The following is a 16,057-nucleotide window of genomic DNA, read 5'->3' as shown; positions in this document are numbered from 1 at the left end:
GAATCTTTCTCCTGGGCATCAGTGGGCTTTGGAGCAGGCAGAGCACATTTTAGCTCAGCCTCTCAGGGCATTATGCAAACATTCCCTCTGCTACCCTGCCTGGAATGGAAGCAAATGTTACTTAGAGCCATGAGACAGAGGTGAAACCAGCACACAGCCAGGTTAAATGAGTTGCCCATTTAACCACACAGCGATTCAGAAGCAGTCAGGAGCAGAATCCAGGGGTCCTGGCTTCCAATACCACAGTCCCACTGCCACGGGCCGAGGGAGGTCTGGGAGGCCAGAGACGCCAGTACCCACACTGAGCGGGAAGTGGCGGGGCCGGCTTCAGAAGCCCCGAACGTGGAAGGGGGAGGGGCCCCACGGGGAGCGCGGACATCACAAGAAGCCGCAGACACGGCGCAGGGGAATGACATCACACGCCCGAGGGGCATGATGTCACCCAGACACCAGGAAACTCCCAGGGGGGAGGAGGCAAGGACGGAGGGGAGCCTGACGTCACCCGCCAGGCCCAAGGACGCGGGTAAAAGGGAGGTGACCCGGGCAGAAAGGAAAAGAGAGATGGAGGGAGGAACAGATACAGGGGAACGTGGTGATGGGGACGCGATTGGAGTGTCTTGTCTCTTTGGGTAAAGACCCGGACGGCGGAGTTAGGAAGTGGCCCAGGGCGGGGTTGCGGAGCCCGCGAGCAGACGTGTTTAGGGGCAACACCCCCGTTTGCTTAGCTCCCTGCGTTAGGGCCCTGGGCTGGGGCCCGGGAGAGTGGGTGGGCCCGGGCCCCCCTTCGCTGCTGCTGGAAGGCAATCCTAGAAGCTCCAGCCGAGGCGATTATTCGTCACATGCAGCGATCTACCCGCGTTTGCTTGCAAAATAGACGGTAACTGGGGAATAGGGGACGCACAATTAAATAAAAGGGTGGAATTTGCATAAGCTACGAGTGTGGACTCGTGACACCCATGATTAGACCTCACTTGTACCTCCTGGTTCAGCCCCTCCTGCCTTCCCACAGGCTAAGCCTCAGTTTACATCAGACAGAGCCAATTGCAGGATCAGGGCCTTCGAGTTTGCCTGCCTGATACCAGCACCTGCGTTCTGTCCACAAGCATCACCGAATAATCTCCAAGAGCAGAATGCTGCCTGCGGGTGTACGTGACTTCTACTGTACCCAAGCAGAGAACTGTACATGCAGCAAAGGACAGAAATCAGCTGAGAAAGTCACTACTCCCCCGCACTGGCTGCCATGGGCTTTTTCATTCCCAGGTACCAGAAGCGAGGTCTCAGAAGAGTAGGCCCTGCCCAGGTTTCAGGTGGACGGCAGTGTGACAAGGAAGACCGGGACTGGACTAGACAACCTCTTGAGGCCCCTTTCAGTCTTACGAGTCTATTATTATTGTTTGCTGTGTGTATTGTTGTTGTGTCTAGGAGCCCCAGGTGCTGACCAGTGTGCTAGGCGTTATACAAACACTGACTTAAAAGATGGCACCTGCCCCAAAGATTGTATCTACGTGCAGATATTGTGATCACTAGCAATAAAGGACAAAGTATTTTACCATATAGGTGATAATTTAATGAGGCTTTAATAAAGTTCGCAGGCCTGTGGTAAAATATTAATAGCTCTGCATCCTCCCATACGTACAAAGACTGTATTTGCATAATTCGCTGCTGGTCTTTGAATGCCTGTTTCCGGGCACCTCACGTGGCCTCAGTTTCAGAGGTGCTAAGCTCATGCAGCCACCATTAGAGCCCTTTCTAGTTACAGGTAAATCCATTGATTAGTTGAGGAACTAAAAATAAGTTAAAAACTGGGCTCTTTAAAAACCAGAAGCGCATCCGTGTCAGCCTCTTCCCTGTCCCAAAAGACCCTCGCATTGGAATAATGCAGAACACTTCACACTTTCCGTATGGACCCAGATAACTGGAATCCTGGGCACAGACTTACATGGCAATTAAACTCAATTCTTAATGACTGTTATATGTAATTGTTACAATAGCAGAGGCAGCCGAGTGGGTCAGACCAGCCCCACTCAATCAATGGCCTCTTCCTCTCAGGCTAATTTGCACGCCACAGTTCTACCCTTTGCTATGAGTTAGGGTTACGTGGTGCACGTCTCAAGGGCTCTCATCACTGCAGGAGCGGGCTGTTTGTGTAGGTGCATTATGGCTCTCTTCTGTGAGTCATGTATGGAGTTAAGTATCGCCGTAGCAGTGAATTCCTTGGCTTTGCAGTGCTTGATTCTGGGATATTACAACAGCCAGATGATGATTGGCACCCCTCGGTTACGGAGATGTAGTCTCAGCTTTCATTCCATCTTACAGAGCTTTTTCTCTTGCAATTCACATTAGGGTTCTTAAAACTCTTTCAAACCAAACCTACATCTAGGGCCCATTCCCCAGACCAGGGTGTTCCCCAACAGCCCATCCCACCCAACAGCCACCCAGCTCCTTTTTCACGAGGTACAACAGTAACCCCAGTATTATTTCTTATTTACGAGGCCAGGCAGGCAACAGCTAAATAACATCCTGCCTTTAATCCCGGAGCAGACACCCCTTCCCACTCCTTGCCAACATGCCCCACCCATGGTGGAGACTGTCTTGTCGATTAACTGATTAACCGATCAGCAAAAGTAGGTTTGCCGAATCTGAATGTTCAAAACAGAGGACACTCCTGAGAGGAGTTAACAGATCAACTCATTAATACAACGTGACCCTATACAATGCACGCCAAGCTCGGGGCTCTGGCCGCCGTCTTGCTGCCGCCGGGGCTGCCGCTGCACCCGCTGGCTTGCATGGTGCGAGAGGACGCTGCATGCCAGGCTCCCGCTTCCCCACTGCACTGCCCCGAGATGCGCGGCAGTGCGGGCTCCAGCGGCACCACTCACCAGCCGGCGGCCCGGGCTGCTGCGGGGCGAGGAGGAGAGAGTGAGGGACCAGAGAGGCTGGTGGCTCGGGCCCATCCTGGGGCATGAAGTTAAAGGCACCAAGGGGAGAAGTGACGTGGCTAGAAAAGGAATCCAGGAATGCTTCCCAGAATCCCATCCTTTCCCCTGCCCGCCCCATCAAGCACCCGCTCCCACAGTCCTCCCAGAGCTGAGACTGGAACCCCCAAATCTAACCACTGCCCACCGACAGGAAAGGAAAGGAGCCAGAAATGCTAACGCCCAGTTCCCCACTCTAACCCAATGCTCCCACCCCTTCCCCAGAGCCAGGCACCCCCAGCCTCCCACCGCTCTAACCCAATGAACCCACCACTCCCCCAGAGCCAGGAACCCCCAGTCCCTTCTCTAACCCAATGAACCCACCACTCCCCCAGAGCCAGAAACCCCCAGTCCCCCCGCTCTAACCCAATGAACCCACCACTCCCCCAGAGCCAGAAACCCCCAGTCCCCCCGCTCTAACCCAATGAACCCACCACTCCCCCAGAGCCAGAAACCCCCAGCCCCTCTGCTCTAACCCAATGAGCCCACCACTCCCCCAGAGTCAGGCACCCCCAGCCCCTCTGCTCTAACCCAATGTGCCCACCCCTCCCCCAGAGACAGGAACCCCCAGCCCCTCTGCTCTAACCCAATGTGCCCACCCCTCCCCCAGAGCCAGAAACCCCCAGCCCCTCTGCTCTAACCCAATGAACCCACCACTCCCCCAGAGCCAGGAACCCCCAGTCCCCCCGCTCTAACCCAATGAACCCACCACTCCCCCAGAGCCAGGAACCCCCAGTCCCTCCTCTAACCCAATGAACCCACCACTCCCCCAGAGACAGGAACCCCCAGTCCCTCCTCTAACCCAATGAACCCACCACTCCCCCAGAGCCAGAAACCCCCAGTCCCTTCTCTAACCCAATGAGCCCACCACTCCCCCAGAGCCAGGAACCCCCAGCCTCCCTGCTCTAACCCAATGCCCTTCCCCTACCAGAGAGGGACATAATCTAGCAGGGCAGAGAGTAATGCTGTGACTCCGTGGGAGGAGCCTCCCTCCCCCCCATCTGACCTGGCCTGGGTTTCATCGGTGCCACTGCCACACGCTTTTCCCGCCAGGTGCTGGGGCGCATGCACAGAGCAGTCGTGAACAGTCTGGGCACAAGGCTCCGAACGTTTGATTCGACAGACACATGCTGCCACCCTCTCCCTGATCCCCTTTGCAGGGCAAAATCCCAGACATTTTTTGCCATTTAAAAAATCCGGCAGGCCGGAGATTTAACAAGTGAAAAGGAGAACATGTCCAGGAAAAACCGGACACATGGTAATCCTAATAAAAGTGTATAGGTTAATGCTATAGACTACACGCATTCTCCCCACCTCCACCAGTACATTTTCAGAAGCCGGGCTCGGTCCTGGCTTGCACCAGGTCCGGGACCTACTCCCACTGCAGCTCTGCATTTAAAGTGTACTAAGAGCCAGGCAGGCGGACAGCCCGGCTCAGTTCCAGCTCATGCCAGGTCTAGGAGCTCAGCCCCCCCACTTACCCCCAGACAGGGGCTGCTGCTATCCTGTGCTGCTGCATCTATATTAGAATCAGCAGTGTGGGGCAACAGGCAGCCGGTCTGCAAGGGGAGCTGGTTTTTAAACTAGCTCCCCTCGCGGAGCAGCTCCCATCTGGCACTCCGTGGCAAAGGGCTCCTTGGAAGCAGGACTGGAGCACACTGGCTGCCTGCCCCTCCCCCGGGGACTACAGAATAGTTGAGTAACCAATAAGAATTCATGAGGTTAATCGACTATCCAATTAACCGATATTTAACATCCCTACTCCATGGCCCATTCTAAACTTGGCAGCTTTTCTTTCCTTTCTGTTATCCCCTCGAGCTGCCATTTCTAATGGTGGTGCACATAGGCTCATGCCTCAGTGCGCACAATAAAATGTATTCCACACCTGGATAGAAAAACCGAGTGGGAACATTGGTGGTGGGCATCCTACAGCCCTGCGAGACACTGTGTTGACGGTTGCCCACGTGCAGGGTTGCAAGATTCCGTGGCTTTCCATCCGCTAAGGTTTTACTCCGCCTCATACTACTAAAGTGACGCACACATAAAGCCAGGGCACATGAAGTAAAGTGCATCCTGATTGCTCACAGCTCGGACTGAGAGAGTCGGGCGCGCCCTCTGCAGCCAATCAACCCGCTGCCACGGTTAGGGATGTTCTATTTAGTTGAGTCAACTAATCGACAAGTCAATGGAATTTCTAGTGGATTCGTTGATAAGTGGAGGAGCTGCAGCAGGAGGGACCCTTCCCGGCTCACACCCGGTCCGGTAGCTCTTAAAAAGCAGAGATGCAGCATCTGGGACTGGGCACAAGTTGGGAATCAGCTGATTCCCAGTTAGCATCTGGGCCCCGTCACCCCCTGACTCCCCTGCCCCCCGTGGAGATGGTGCTGGGGGGGAAATCGGCTTTTAAGCCAGCTTCCCCCAGCACCAGCTCCTGCTCCCCCCCTTTCCTGCCTCTAATAGACTAGTCGCTTACATCCCTAGCCATGGTCCTGTCAGCGCACCCCACAAATTCTAGGCGCGCAAGCACAGTCAGCAAAACTATCCTGCCCCAGGAGACTGTCTTGCTTAGGACAATCTTGGGGGCCACTGAGATGAAGGAGGCCGCTCGTGCAGCCCCCTGACTGGCCTAGGCTGCGCACTGCTGGTTTAGGGAAGTTATATTCATTTCCCCAATGTTACATTTGCTTAGGTCACATTAGCTCGTGCGTTCCCTTGGTAAATGCCATACAAATGCCATCCCAGCAGCCAGGCCAAGCAACTCCCAGGCCACGGACCCTGCCCTGCTCCGCACTCTCCCTGCACTGACCCTGGAAAGCATAAAGCCTTGAACCAACGAGGAGAGGAGACTGTTTCCATGGCACCCTGCTCCCCAGAAGAGCCTGCAGTCCCACCTAGTCCTGTGGGTGCACAGCAAAGCAATGGCCACTCTGCCACTCTGCCCCCCCAGAGACCTGAAGATGCACAAGCAGCCTTGACTCCCTCTGAGCTTTTTAAGGGGTGCCCCAGACCCCTGAGGTGCTGTGGAGAGAGCCCAGGAAATAGCAGCCCGACTTCCCCTTAGGGGTGTAAGTGAGAAGTCAAGTACTCGACTACCCGATAAGCCTAAGCTTAATGGGGAGTCGAGTCGAGTCCTCCACTACTCATTTCCCCCCTCCCCTTGCTGCCTCTGTGTCAGAGGCAGCAAGGGGGGGGAACAGGAGCTGGCGCTGGGAGCTGGCTTAAAAGCTGGTTCCCCCCAGCACCATCTCTGTGGTGCTGCCAGCCTACTTCCCACCGTGCTGCCTCTATTCGGGGGAAGGTAGGAGAGGCAACCTCTGTTGGTGGCAGCTGAGGCTGGCCACATACAGGGGGTGCTGCTGGAACAGCTTCTGCCTGCAGCCAGCCCGGGCCACCACGAACAGGGGCTGCTGGACCCGGCCTGAGCCGGGACTGAGCAATCCCGGCTCACGCAAGTCCGGGACTGCTGTGGCTCTGCATTTTAAATGTAGTAAGAGCTGCCTGGCTATTATTACATTTAAAATGCAGAGCTGCAGCGGTCCCAGACCCAGCTCACCCTAGGGGTGTTAAATTTTGAGTAGTCGACAAGAGCACCTCTGCCTGGAAGTGTAGAAACAGCCCCAGGACTGTTGCTACACGTCAAAGGTGGAAGCGCTGCGGGAAGCTCGGGGCCAGAGGGGCAGTCCCCCATTGGCCCCGTGCTTCCCACCCCATTTCAAAGCGGCAGATCCACGTGCGACCCTGGGTCAGCTGGAGACTCCCTCACTGACCCCAGGCTTTGGGCCACCTCCCCTGCTAATGCAAGCCCAGCTAGCTCCACCCACGTGCATGGACCAGCTGGGCTGCCTCCCCTGCTAATGCAGGCCCCGCTAGCTCCGCCCACGTGCATGGACCAGCTGGGCTGCCTCCCCTGCTAATGCAGGCCCCGCTAGCTCCGCCCACGTGCATGGACCAGCTGGGCCACCTCCCCAGCTCCACTAACACTGGAGAGCAGCAAAAGCAGGACGGGCTAGAGAAGGTGGTGGATGGGGGTCGGGAAGCGCCCCAGTGAAAATGAAGCAAAGGAGAGGATGGAGAAATCAACAGAGACAAGGCCTGCGAGAGAGGCAGGAGTGAGAGGAGAAGAGCGAACACAGACCACGTGCTGTGCGTAGCTCAGCTGCTTATGCCCAGGAAGCTTGAGAGAGCAAATGGGAAGAGGGGCTTTGTGCCCGGATTCTGTGCACAGGCCTCCCTTGGGGCGGGGTTGCCTTCCCATTTAATTTTTCTTGCCCTAGATCACTAGGGTTTCAGTGATGGGGAGGGAGGTTTGGGAACTCAAAGCAGTTTTGCAAACACCACAGATAGTTGGAGAAATTCATGCAATCGGGCTCTTGCCCTGAGCCAAAGCCCTCCCTATAAACCCAGCCCTCCATACAGCGCCGCACACAGCCCTTCCCCCTTCCTCACAGCTGCAGCTAAAGGTGCACTGGAGCACAAGGACATCTCTGGCCACCCCAATTTCAGCCATCAGCATTAAGATCAATGTGAAGAGCAGCACCGGGTGACCGGCTTTACACAGGGCGGCCTTCTGGGCCCTACTTAGTGTAGGCTTGGTCTTTTGGTTACACATAGACGGCAGGTATCATAGGCAGGGGCAGGCAACTCCCTGGCTGGCCCTGCCCCCAGCCACCTCCCATTCAGCACAGATCCTTCAGCCTCCTGCCTGGGCTTCAGCTCTGCACTGCCAGCCTCCCCTGGGGCCGCCTGTGTTCCGGAGGGAGCGGGGGCATAGGCCACAAGTGCTCAGGTGTGGGGAGGGGGGCAGGGCATCTCAGCAGAAGGCATCTCCCCCAGCCCTAGGTTCACCCACTGCCCACGTGGGGTCAAAGTGGGGAACTGAGTTCCGTTCCTGGCTCTGCCACAGACTTCCTGTATGTCCTTAGGCAAGTCACCTAGGCTGTGTCTAGACTGCATCCCTTTTCCATAAAAGGGATGCAAATTAAGACACATAGCAATTGCAAATGAAGCAGGGATTTAAATCCCCCCCACTTCATTTGCATAAAAATGGCTGCCGCTTTTTTCTAACTCGGAGCTTTGCCGGAAAAAAGCACCAGTCTAGACGCGGATCTTTCGGAAAATAAAGCCTTTTCCGAAAGATCCCTTATTCCTCGTCGCCCCAAGTATGCTATTAAAAGTTAACCAGTTAAACAATATGATTAACCAGGGAGGGCTGGGGTTCCATAGTTGGGGGGGTTGCTCTGGCTGGGTCCAGCCCTCTGGTTAACTGGTTACCAGATAAGCAAGCTGGTAAGGCTAATGCTTACCAGGTAACCTTTTACATCCCTATTCCCGAGTGCACTCCAATACATTAAATTAAAGGCTTACGTTTGTTTAGACCAGTGTTTCTCAAACTGTGCTCCGTGGAGCCCCAGGGCTGCGTGAGACATCTCCAGGAGCTCTGCGAGGCTGACAAACTGGAACCATCGATAGGTACAACACACACAATCAGTGGACCCCTGGGGCTCCACATACATTTTTACGCATGTAAACGGCTCCGGAGCCCAAAAAGTTTGAGAACTGCTGGTTTAGACCAATAAGCCCTATTATTTTTTAATAAAGCCAAATTAAAGTAAGCAACTAAATGGACATCAATCACGCTCACATAAATAGTCACATCCTCAGTCACCAAACAGTGGAAATGGCTATTCCATGGGAGGCCTTGAACGCCGCAGGCCATCTGGCCGGTCATGTCTTTACCAAGATAAACAATAATCATTTTATCATGAGAAATTACAACAAACATCACAGCCTCCAAGTCTCCAGCAAGGCCCCAGTGCTGCAGAGCTACCCAAGGGAGCCTGAGTCTGCACTAGTGTACTTGGCTGAATGGGGGTGACTGGTTGAACTGGGGCCTAAAGGTATCAACTCCTTTCAGAACAAAGCATCTCCCGTTCAGGAGACAGAAGGGTTCCAGTCCCAGAGCGGCTCTGACTCCCATCCACTCTGACCTGGGGATCTCTTTGCCCCAAACCGCCCCCGGCCCCTCTCGCTGCTCCCCCCACGTCCCTGGCAATTCCTCAGCCTCTGCCGACTTGTTGCATTTCAGAGCTTGTGTCTTTAAAATATGAGCTGGAAAAGCCACGTTTTTCCCCAGTCTTTCTGCCTGGTACAAACCAGGAGTTGCCCACCCTCTTGGGTGGACTTGGGCCAACTTGGAGAAGAACTGTGAATCCAAGGCATAAGCCCCAAGCCGCCTAGGCAGGCGGAGTCCGCCAGGGCATGATGGGCTCCCTAGGTCCAGCGAGGTCCTGATGCCTGGCCAGCGAGTGGCACGTGCCAAATCACTGTCACCCACACGGCAGAGGGGCCCCAGGCGCCCCAGAGAGGGGACTGGCCGAGCCACTCTGCCCGCTGGAGAACTCTGCGCGCCGCGCCTCGCGGGGCCCTGGTGTGCGGTCGCGGGGGGCGCAGGAGCAGCGAGGCGCTACCCTGCGAGGATGGGCATTTGTCTGGGGTGGGGGCTCGTGGTTTTAATGCGCCGCGCGGCTGCTTCGTTCCCGTTCCCCCCACCCCCCCTTCTAGCCATGCCCGGGCGCCCTCCACATCTGGTTTCACTCAGCGCGCCCGCCCTTCCCCGCAGAGCCCAGCGCTCCCCGCCGCCGGCTCCTTCTCCTCTTGGCTTTCAAAAAACTGGGGAAGGGGGGGGGGGGACTCGACCTGGAGCCGCCGAGGCACAAAGAACCCGGCCCCCCTCCCCCCGCCGCGCGTAGGAGTTTGAAAAACTTTCGCCAACTCTACCTGAGCGGGCGGCGCCGAGCCCCGGGGCGAGGCTGAGGACGCAGAAGAAAGCGCAGGGCAGCAGCAGTGGCCATGGAGAGCAGGCGAGCGCCGGGAGTTTCATGCCCGGGGAGAGGTTTGCTGAAGGGTTTTTTTGGATGGAGGCTGGATCCCCCCTCCCCCCTCTCTCGCTCCTCGCAGAGCTCCTTGCGCTGGCTAATTGCGCTCTCCCGCTGCCCTCCTCTTGCTCCGGAGGGGAGGGCGCTGGAGGGGCTGGGGCGAGGGGGGCGGAAAGGCGGCGGAGGACACAGGAAAGTGGGTTTCTGCCTGTCTGCGGAGGATTCAAAGAGCCCCAGACACTGCGTCACCGGAGAGCCGGGCAGCCCGTCACTTGTGGGCTGATCCCAAAAAAGCAGGGAAGGGGGAAAAGCGTTTGAGGCTCAGCGCGCTGGAAGCAAACTTGGGCGGCGCTGGGCAGGGCGGCCGCCACCCTGGGCCGTGGGGAGCTGGAGGGCGCAGCCTTGCTCCGCTGGGGCTCGGGGCGGGGAGTGGAGCGAAGCGCGTGGGAGCCCAGCCGGGCGTCCCGGATTCCTCCCTCCCCGCGGCCGCCCCACGCCCCCTCTGCAGTGGGAGCTCTGGGCCGGGGCGCTGGCTTGGGTCAGCCAAGTGGACAGGCGAGGGAGCCGTGGGGAGAGGCAGTGACATTCCGTCCAGGTTTTCCAAATACAGGGCGAGCAAATGCACTTCGGCTCACTCATCCCTTGCACGTTGCACGCTAATCAGGCAGGTTGCAGAATCGGTCTCCTCCCCCATTGCCCGGGAGGAATAAATGCCCCAAGTCCTCCTCCTGGGGGTACCATGGTGCGACGGTAACACAAGGTGCTCTGCAGTGCTGCGCTCAAACCTACACGCTGGGCCTGCACCTAGCTCGGGAGAGCGACTCCACCCCCAGCCCAGAGTCTGGAGAGGCCTGCCCCGAGGCTGACACGTTGTGTGAACTGACTCCAGCCGTAGCCTGTTCCCCCTGCTGGGCCAGCCAACTCCAGTGCAAAGCACCAGGCAGCTCCAGGGGCTTGGGGTGTGGATGGGACCAGACTCAAGTCCTAACGGGGTTGTGCCCCCCTCCCCGTCCAGCTATGAAACACCCTCTAATGTTGCTTCCCTGCCCTGGAGGGACAGTCCTAGAGTCCAGCCAGTGGCCTCCCAAGTAGGGTGGATGGAAATAAGGGAAAGGCGCGGGGAGCCCAAGGGCTCAGACTTTAGGGAACCCATGGATTACCCCCTCATGGATTTCTCTCTCATCTCTCCCCCCCCCCCCCATGGAACCCAATTAGCAGGAACTTCAGTTTGGGGTTTGAAAGTTTAGGGTTTCCTGGTGTGAACACATTTCAGTACTAGGGATATTAAGGGAGCAGTCGATTACCCGATGAGCCTGTGTGTATCTGGTCATCAAGCTGACTACTCGCATACCCCCCGCCCCTTTGCTGCCTCTGTATCTGAAGCAGCAAGGGGCAGGGAAAGTGGGAGCTAGTGCTGGGGGGAGCCTTATAAGCTGGCTCCCTCCAGCATCGTCTCCACAGTGCCGCCTGTCCTTTCTCCCCTCCCCCGTTGCTGCCGTGAAGCAGCCCCTGTCTGCGGAGGGTCCCAACTCCTCACTGGGACCCCCCCCAGACAGAGGCTGCTGCTGGCTGGGCAGGCAGCCTGGCTCAGTCCCAGCTCACGCTGGGTGTGGGACCAAACCCCACTGTGGCTTTGCAATTTAAAAGGCAATAGGAGCCAGGCAGCCCGCCCCCGGGCACCTACTGCATTTTCAATTGCAGAACGACAGCGGGGTTTGACCCCAAGGCTGGGACGGAGCCAGGCTGCCTATCGACTAGTCGATAAAAAGTCGATCGACTACTCGGTTAGTTAAATACCCACCCTTTAATATCCCTATTCAGTACGGCTCCCGGTAAAGGACGGGGGTCGCCCTGAGGAACAAAGCGATGGAAGACGGTTCGCTCTGCCTGAGGCCACACAAGACGACCCAATGAGTCCTTCTGGCCTTACGTCTAGGAATGGGGCAGCCCCAGGATGTTTTCCTCCAGTTCAACTGGCCTCTTCTAACTAGGCTGGCCCACCAGCGCTGGGGTAGGCATCCGGGGGGGGGGGGGGGCTGCAGGTGGTTCGGCTGTCAATGGTGCTGGGATATTTTTAATAGTGGGGGTGCTGAAAGCCAGCCCCCCTATCTCTGTCCAGCCCCGCTCCAGAGCTGGGGCTGGGAGCAGAGCTGTGCCTCTGGGAAAGGGAAGTCAGACAGAGGTAAAAGGGCCAAGGGGGGGCTACCCTGGGCGTGGGGCAGCAGCCAAGACCCCACGTCAATCATGTGAGTGCTGCAGCACCCCCAGCCTCCTTGTTCCCACACCGGTGTTGGCTGGAGGAGATGAGGAGGGAGCAAACTGGGCAGGCATGGGCCATCTGTGTCTCTCCTGCCCCCTTTGCCCAGGGCTGCCCCTATGGGCTCATCAGCACTATGTGGGGCGCACCCATAGCAGGCTGGGCGAGCGTGTTACCGGGACTGATAACAATTCACTGGGGGCAAGAGAGTCAAGTCAGGCTGCTTCCCCCGGGCCCTGTTCACCTGCACTAGGCCAGCAGTTCCTCCGCCACCTCCCGCTCCCCCTTCCAGAGAGGAGGTGCCCAAAGCAGGAGAGAGAGAACTAATGAACTAGGGCTAGAAGCAGGGTCTCCGGAGGGAGAGGGACACAGAGACTGGGGGAAGCTGCACACGGGGATGAGAAGAGCCCTGGGGAGGTGGGGAAAATGCTGGTGCAGGGTTAGGGTCAGAACAAGGGAAACGGGCAGTACTGGGGAAAGAAGTGATGGAGGGGTACACGGAGGTCACTGAGGTGCTGAGCACAGAGAGAGCAGTGGGGATGTGTCAGTACGGGGCATGTGACACATAAGAATGACCGTACTGCGTCAGACCAAAGGTCCTATATCCTATTTTCTGACAGCAGCCAGTGCTAGGTGCCCGAGAGGAAGTGAACAGAACAGGGAATCATCAAGTGATCCATCTCCTGTCACCCATTTCCAGCCTCTGGCAACCAGAGGCTAGGGCCACCATTCCAGTTCATCCTGGCTAATAGCCATTGATGGACCTAACCACCATGAACGTATCTAGCCCTGTTTTAAACTCTGTTAAAATCCTGGTCTTCACAGCATCCTCTGGCAAGGAGTTCCACAAGTTGACTGTGTGCTGAGTGAAGAAAGACTTCCTTTCGTTTGTTTTAAACCTGCTGCCTATTCATTTCATTTGGTGACCCCTCGTTCTTATGCTATGTGAGCAAGTAAATAACTTTTCCTTATTCGCTTTCTCCACACCAGTCATGATTTCATAAACCTCGATCATATCTCCCCTTAATCTCCTCTTTTCTAAGCTGAAAAGCCCCAGTCTTTGTTCATACGGGACCCATTCCAAACCCCTCATCATTTTTGTTGCCCTTTTCTGAACTTTTTCCAATGCCAAGAGATCTTTTTTGAGACGAGGCAACCACACCTGTAGGCAGTATTCAAGATGTGGGCGCACCATGGATTGATACAGAGGTAATAAGATATTTTCTGTCCTATTCTCCATCCCTTTTGAAATGATTCCTAACACACAGCAAAGCAGTTCTGATTACTAGCCCCTCTCTTCCCCGGCGCTGGGTGAAGCGATCCCTGTAGTTTGGCTGCCTGCCTTTGGCCTCATAAAGGCTTTTGGACACTTTTTCTTTGGGACTCTCCCCCTCCCCCCCATCCCTCCACCGTTTGCAGCAAATCTCGGAGAGGCTCCTCTGGGTTCCCTACTGTCAGGAACCTGCGGCCCTGCATTGGGGATCTATCCCCAAAAGCACCATGTACTGGCGCTGACACGCGGCTCCATCATCCCGTGACCTAATTGAGCTCTGCCCCCCAATCCCAAGTGAACCCCCCTGGGTGTCAAAGGGACCCTAGGGTGCAGGAAGAGCTGGGGAAGGTCCCCGAAGCTAGGGACATGCAATACTAAGGTGGAACAATGCAGGGATAGTACAGGTGGACTGGAGTCTGGACATGGGCTGGGGTTCAGGATGCAGAGAGACAGGCAGATAGCGTGGCAGGGGGCTAGGATTGGGGGCGGGACCCAGGAAAAGAGGGAGCTGGGAGCAGATCCTGAGGCAGATGAAGTGAGGGGACAGGAAATGGGGCCATAAGGTGCAAGCCACTAGACAAGGAGACCAATGGCATGCGGGGAGGACCCCAGGGGCAGATGGGGTGGGGGCAGGTTGTGGTGGGACAGGAGGATGGGGAAGGGCAGAGTCCAGGCAGGCAGATAAAGTAGGAGGTAGATGGGGGTGGGGGAGCCTGGCTAGCAGCCGAGCTAGGATAGAGGGGGAGGGGGATGCAGGAAGGCTAGGCCAGACCTAGGGGACTTAGAACCCTGAGAGAGCAGGAGGGCTCCGACAGGGAGCAGATGAGAAACAGGAGGAACCATCAATCTGGTCACCACCCAAGTCCGGGAGCACCCTCCTCGGGGACTCATCCTGGGAGAGGCGCCAGTGGCTGGGCCCCATGAGCTGCGCAGAGGCCTCAGTGTGCGTTCGTGTAGGCCGGGTGCCTGCCGTTCGACCATGTGCTTCGCTCACGTCCCCTTTCAGAGCTCAGAGCACCCAAACACGGGTTAACAGGCACAGGGTGAACCCGGGCAGTACCCGGCGCAGCCACCTCGCCACCACCGCTCCTGCCTGCGCCTGCAGCAGCTCCTGTGCGTGCCATGCTGGAGAAGCCTGCTGGGGTGGGGAGAGACGCGGTCACCCCCCAACCTCCCCCTTAGCTCTGCCACTGCTCCCCAGGCTGCCGTGAGGGGACTCTGTTTTAAGCCTCCAAAGCCTGAATGGCGCTCAGCTACTTCCCCAGACTTTGGGCCCCTAGGCCTCCTGCAGGGCATAGATCCTCCATCCAGCATTCCCTCCTGAGAGCTGGGACACACCATCCAGGTGTTTGGCCTGGGGGCTCAGTGCTGATCCTTCCAGAACAGCAGCCGCTTCTGGCTTGCGGTAGCTCTCCCAGGAGTCTCATGGTATGTGCCAAGCCTATAAACACGCACGTTGCACGGGATGTCACCTTTGCTCTTTCGCTTACCCCAGACTGCACAAAGAAGCACAGCCCGCCCCCACGAGGACACACCTAAGCCCAGCACTTGCTCACCCTTTCCTTAGGCACCCGCTGTATGTCTAGATTAAAATAGGCTATCCAACAGTCAATGAAGCAGGGATTTAAATATCCCCGGCTTCATGAAAATAAAAATAGCTGCCGCGCTGTGCCGGCTCAGCTGATGGTTAACACAGCGCGCGAGTCAAGACGCGGATCGGTTGACAGGGAACACCTTTGTCGACCGCTCCCTGATGCCTCGTGAAACAAGGTTTACGGGAGCGGTCGACAAAGGCGTTCCCTGTCAACTGATCCGCGTCTTGACTCGTGCGCTGTGCCGACAATCAGCTGAGCTGGCACAGCATGGTGGCCATTTTTATTTTAACGAAGCTGGGGCTATTTAAATCCCTGCTTCATTGACTATGTTGGGTAGCCTATTTTACATGCCTCTGTCGGCAGAGACATGTAATCTAGACGCATCCTCTGTGTTCAGGAAGGATCTTCCATGCTAGGTTTCTTCTCCCTATTCTTGTCTGGAGTTGGGAGAAAAGGACCCTGGGCTAGATCAGCTCCCCCTTTTTAAAAAAAAACTTTGCAGTCTCCTCTGGGAGATGATCAGAAAGCAGAGAAATCACTCCATGATTTCATAGGCAAGCAATCTTTCCCCAGCTAAACCAGTTCTCCTAGGTGGGAGCCCATCTATTTTTTTAGAGTTCTTCCATGTCAATGCACTTCCATATCAGAGCACTTCATGTCAATGACCCACTTTGTTATACTTTGCCACCAGTCTTTGTAGTTGCAGTCCAACATGGCAGAAGACAGCTGACAGAAAGGAAAAGGGTTGCACTTTCAAAATGGAGTTTGCAGCTCGGTAAAGACATGTACAAGGAGTTCAGAATCTCACCCAAAAGATCATCTCATCTCAAGAAGGGGGTTTTGCCCACGAAAGCTCATGCTACTGCATATTTTTGTTAGTCTCTTAGGATACGTCTGCACAGTGGGGCTATTTTGGGATACCGGAAGTATCCCGAAATAGCTACCCCCGTCTTTTGAATGCATCCTCTATTTCGAGATAAGTCTCGAAATAGCAGACACACTATTTCGGCATCCCTGTAACCCTCATTCCATGAGGGTTAAGGGATATCTCAAAATAGCGTGTTATTTTGAAATTTGGCATG

General features: G+C 56.2%; 1 protein-coding gene across 2 annotated transcripts in view; it reads right to left on the bottom strand.

The window, feature by feature from the left end:
- The window catches only part of MRC2 (mannose receptor C-type 2), an 84,937-nt gene extending 74,722 nt beyond the window's left edge, over nucleotides 1–10,215 (bottom strand). The window contains exon 1 of one of the 2 annotated variants that reach the window (XM_075911591.1): nucleotides 9,753–10,215. In XM_075911591.1, coding sequence (XP_075767706.1) covers nucleotides 9,753–9,855 — 103 coding nt within the window. In that variant the 5' untranslated portion in view covers nucleotides 9,856–10,215. The remainder of the gene's footprint in view (nucleotides 1–9,752) is intronic. The other variant, XM_075911590.1, reaches the window with a different exon arrangement.
- Between the last annotated feature and the right edge of the window lie 5,842 nt (nucleotides 10,216–16,057).

The sequence above is a fragment of the Pelodiscus sinensis genome, chromosome 29, assembly GCF_049634645.1.
Source record: "Pelodiscus sinensis isolate JC-2024 chromosome 29, ASM4963464v1, whole genome shotgun sequence".
NCBI lineage: Eukaryota > Metazoa > Chordata > Testudines > Trionychidae > Pelodiscus > Pelodiscus sinensis.
This window is presented reverse-complemented; position numbering and strand designations above follow the sequence as displayed.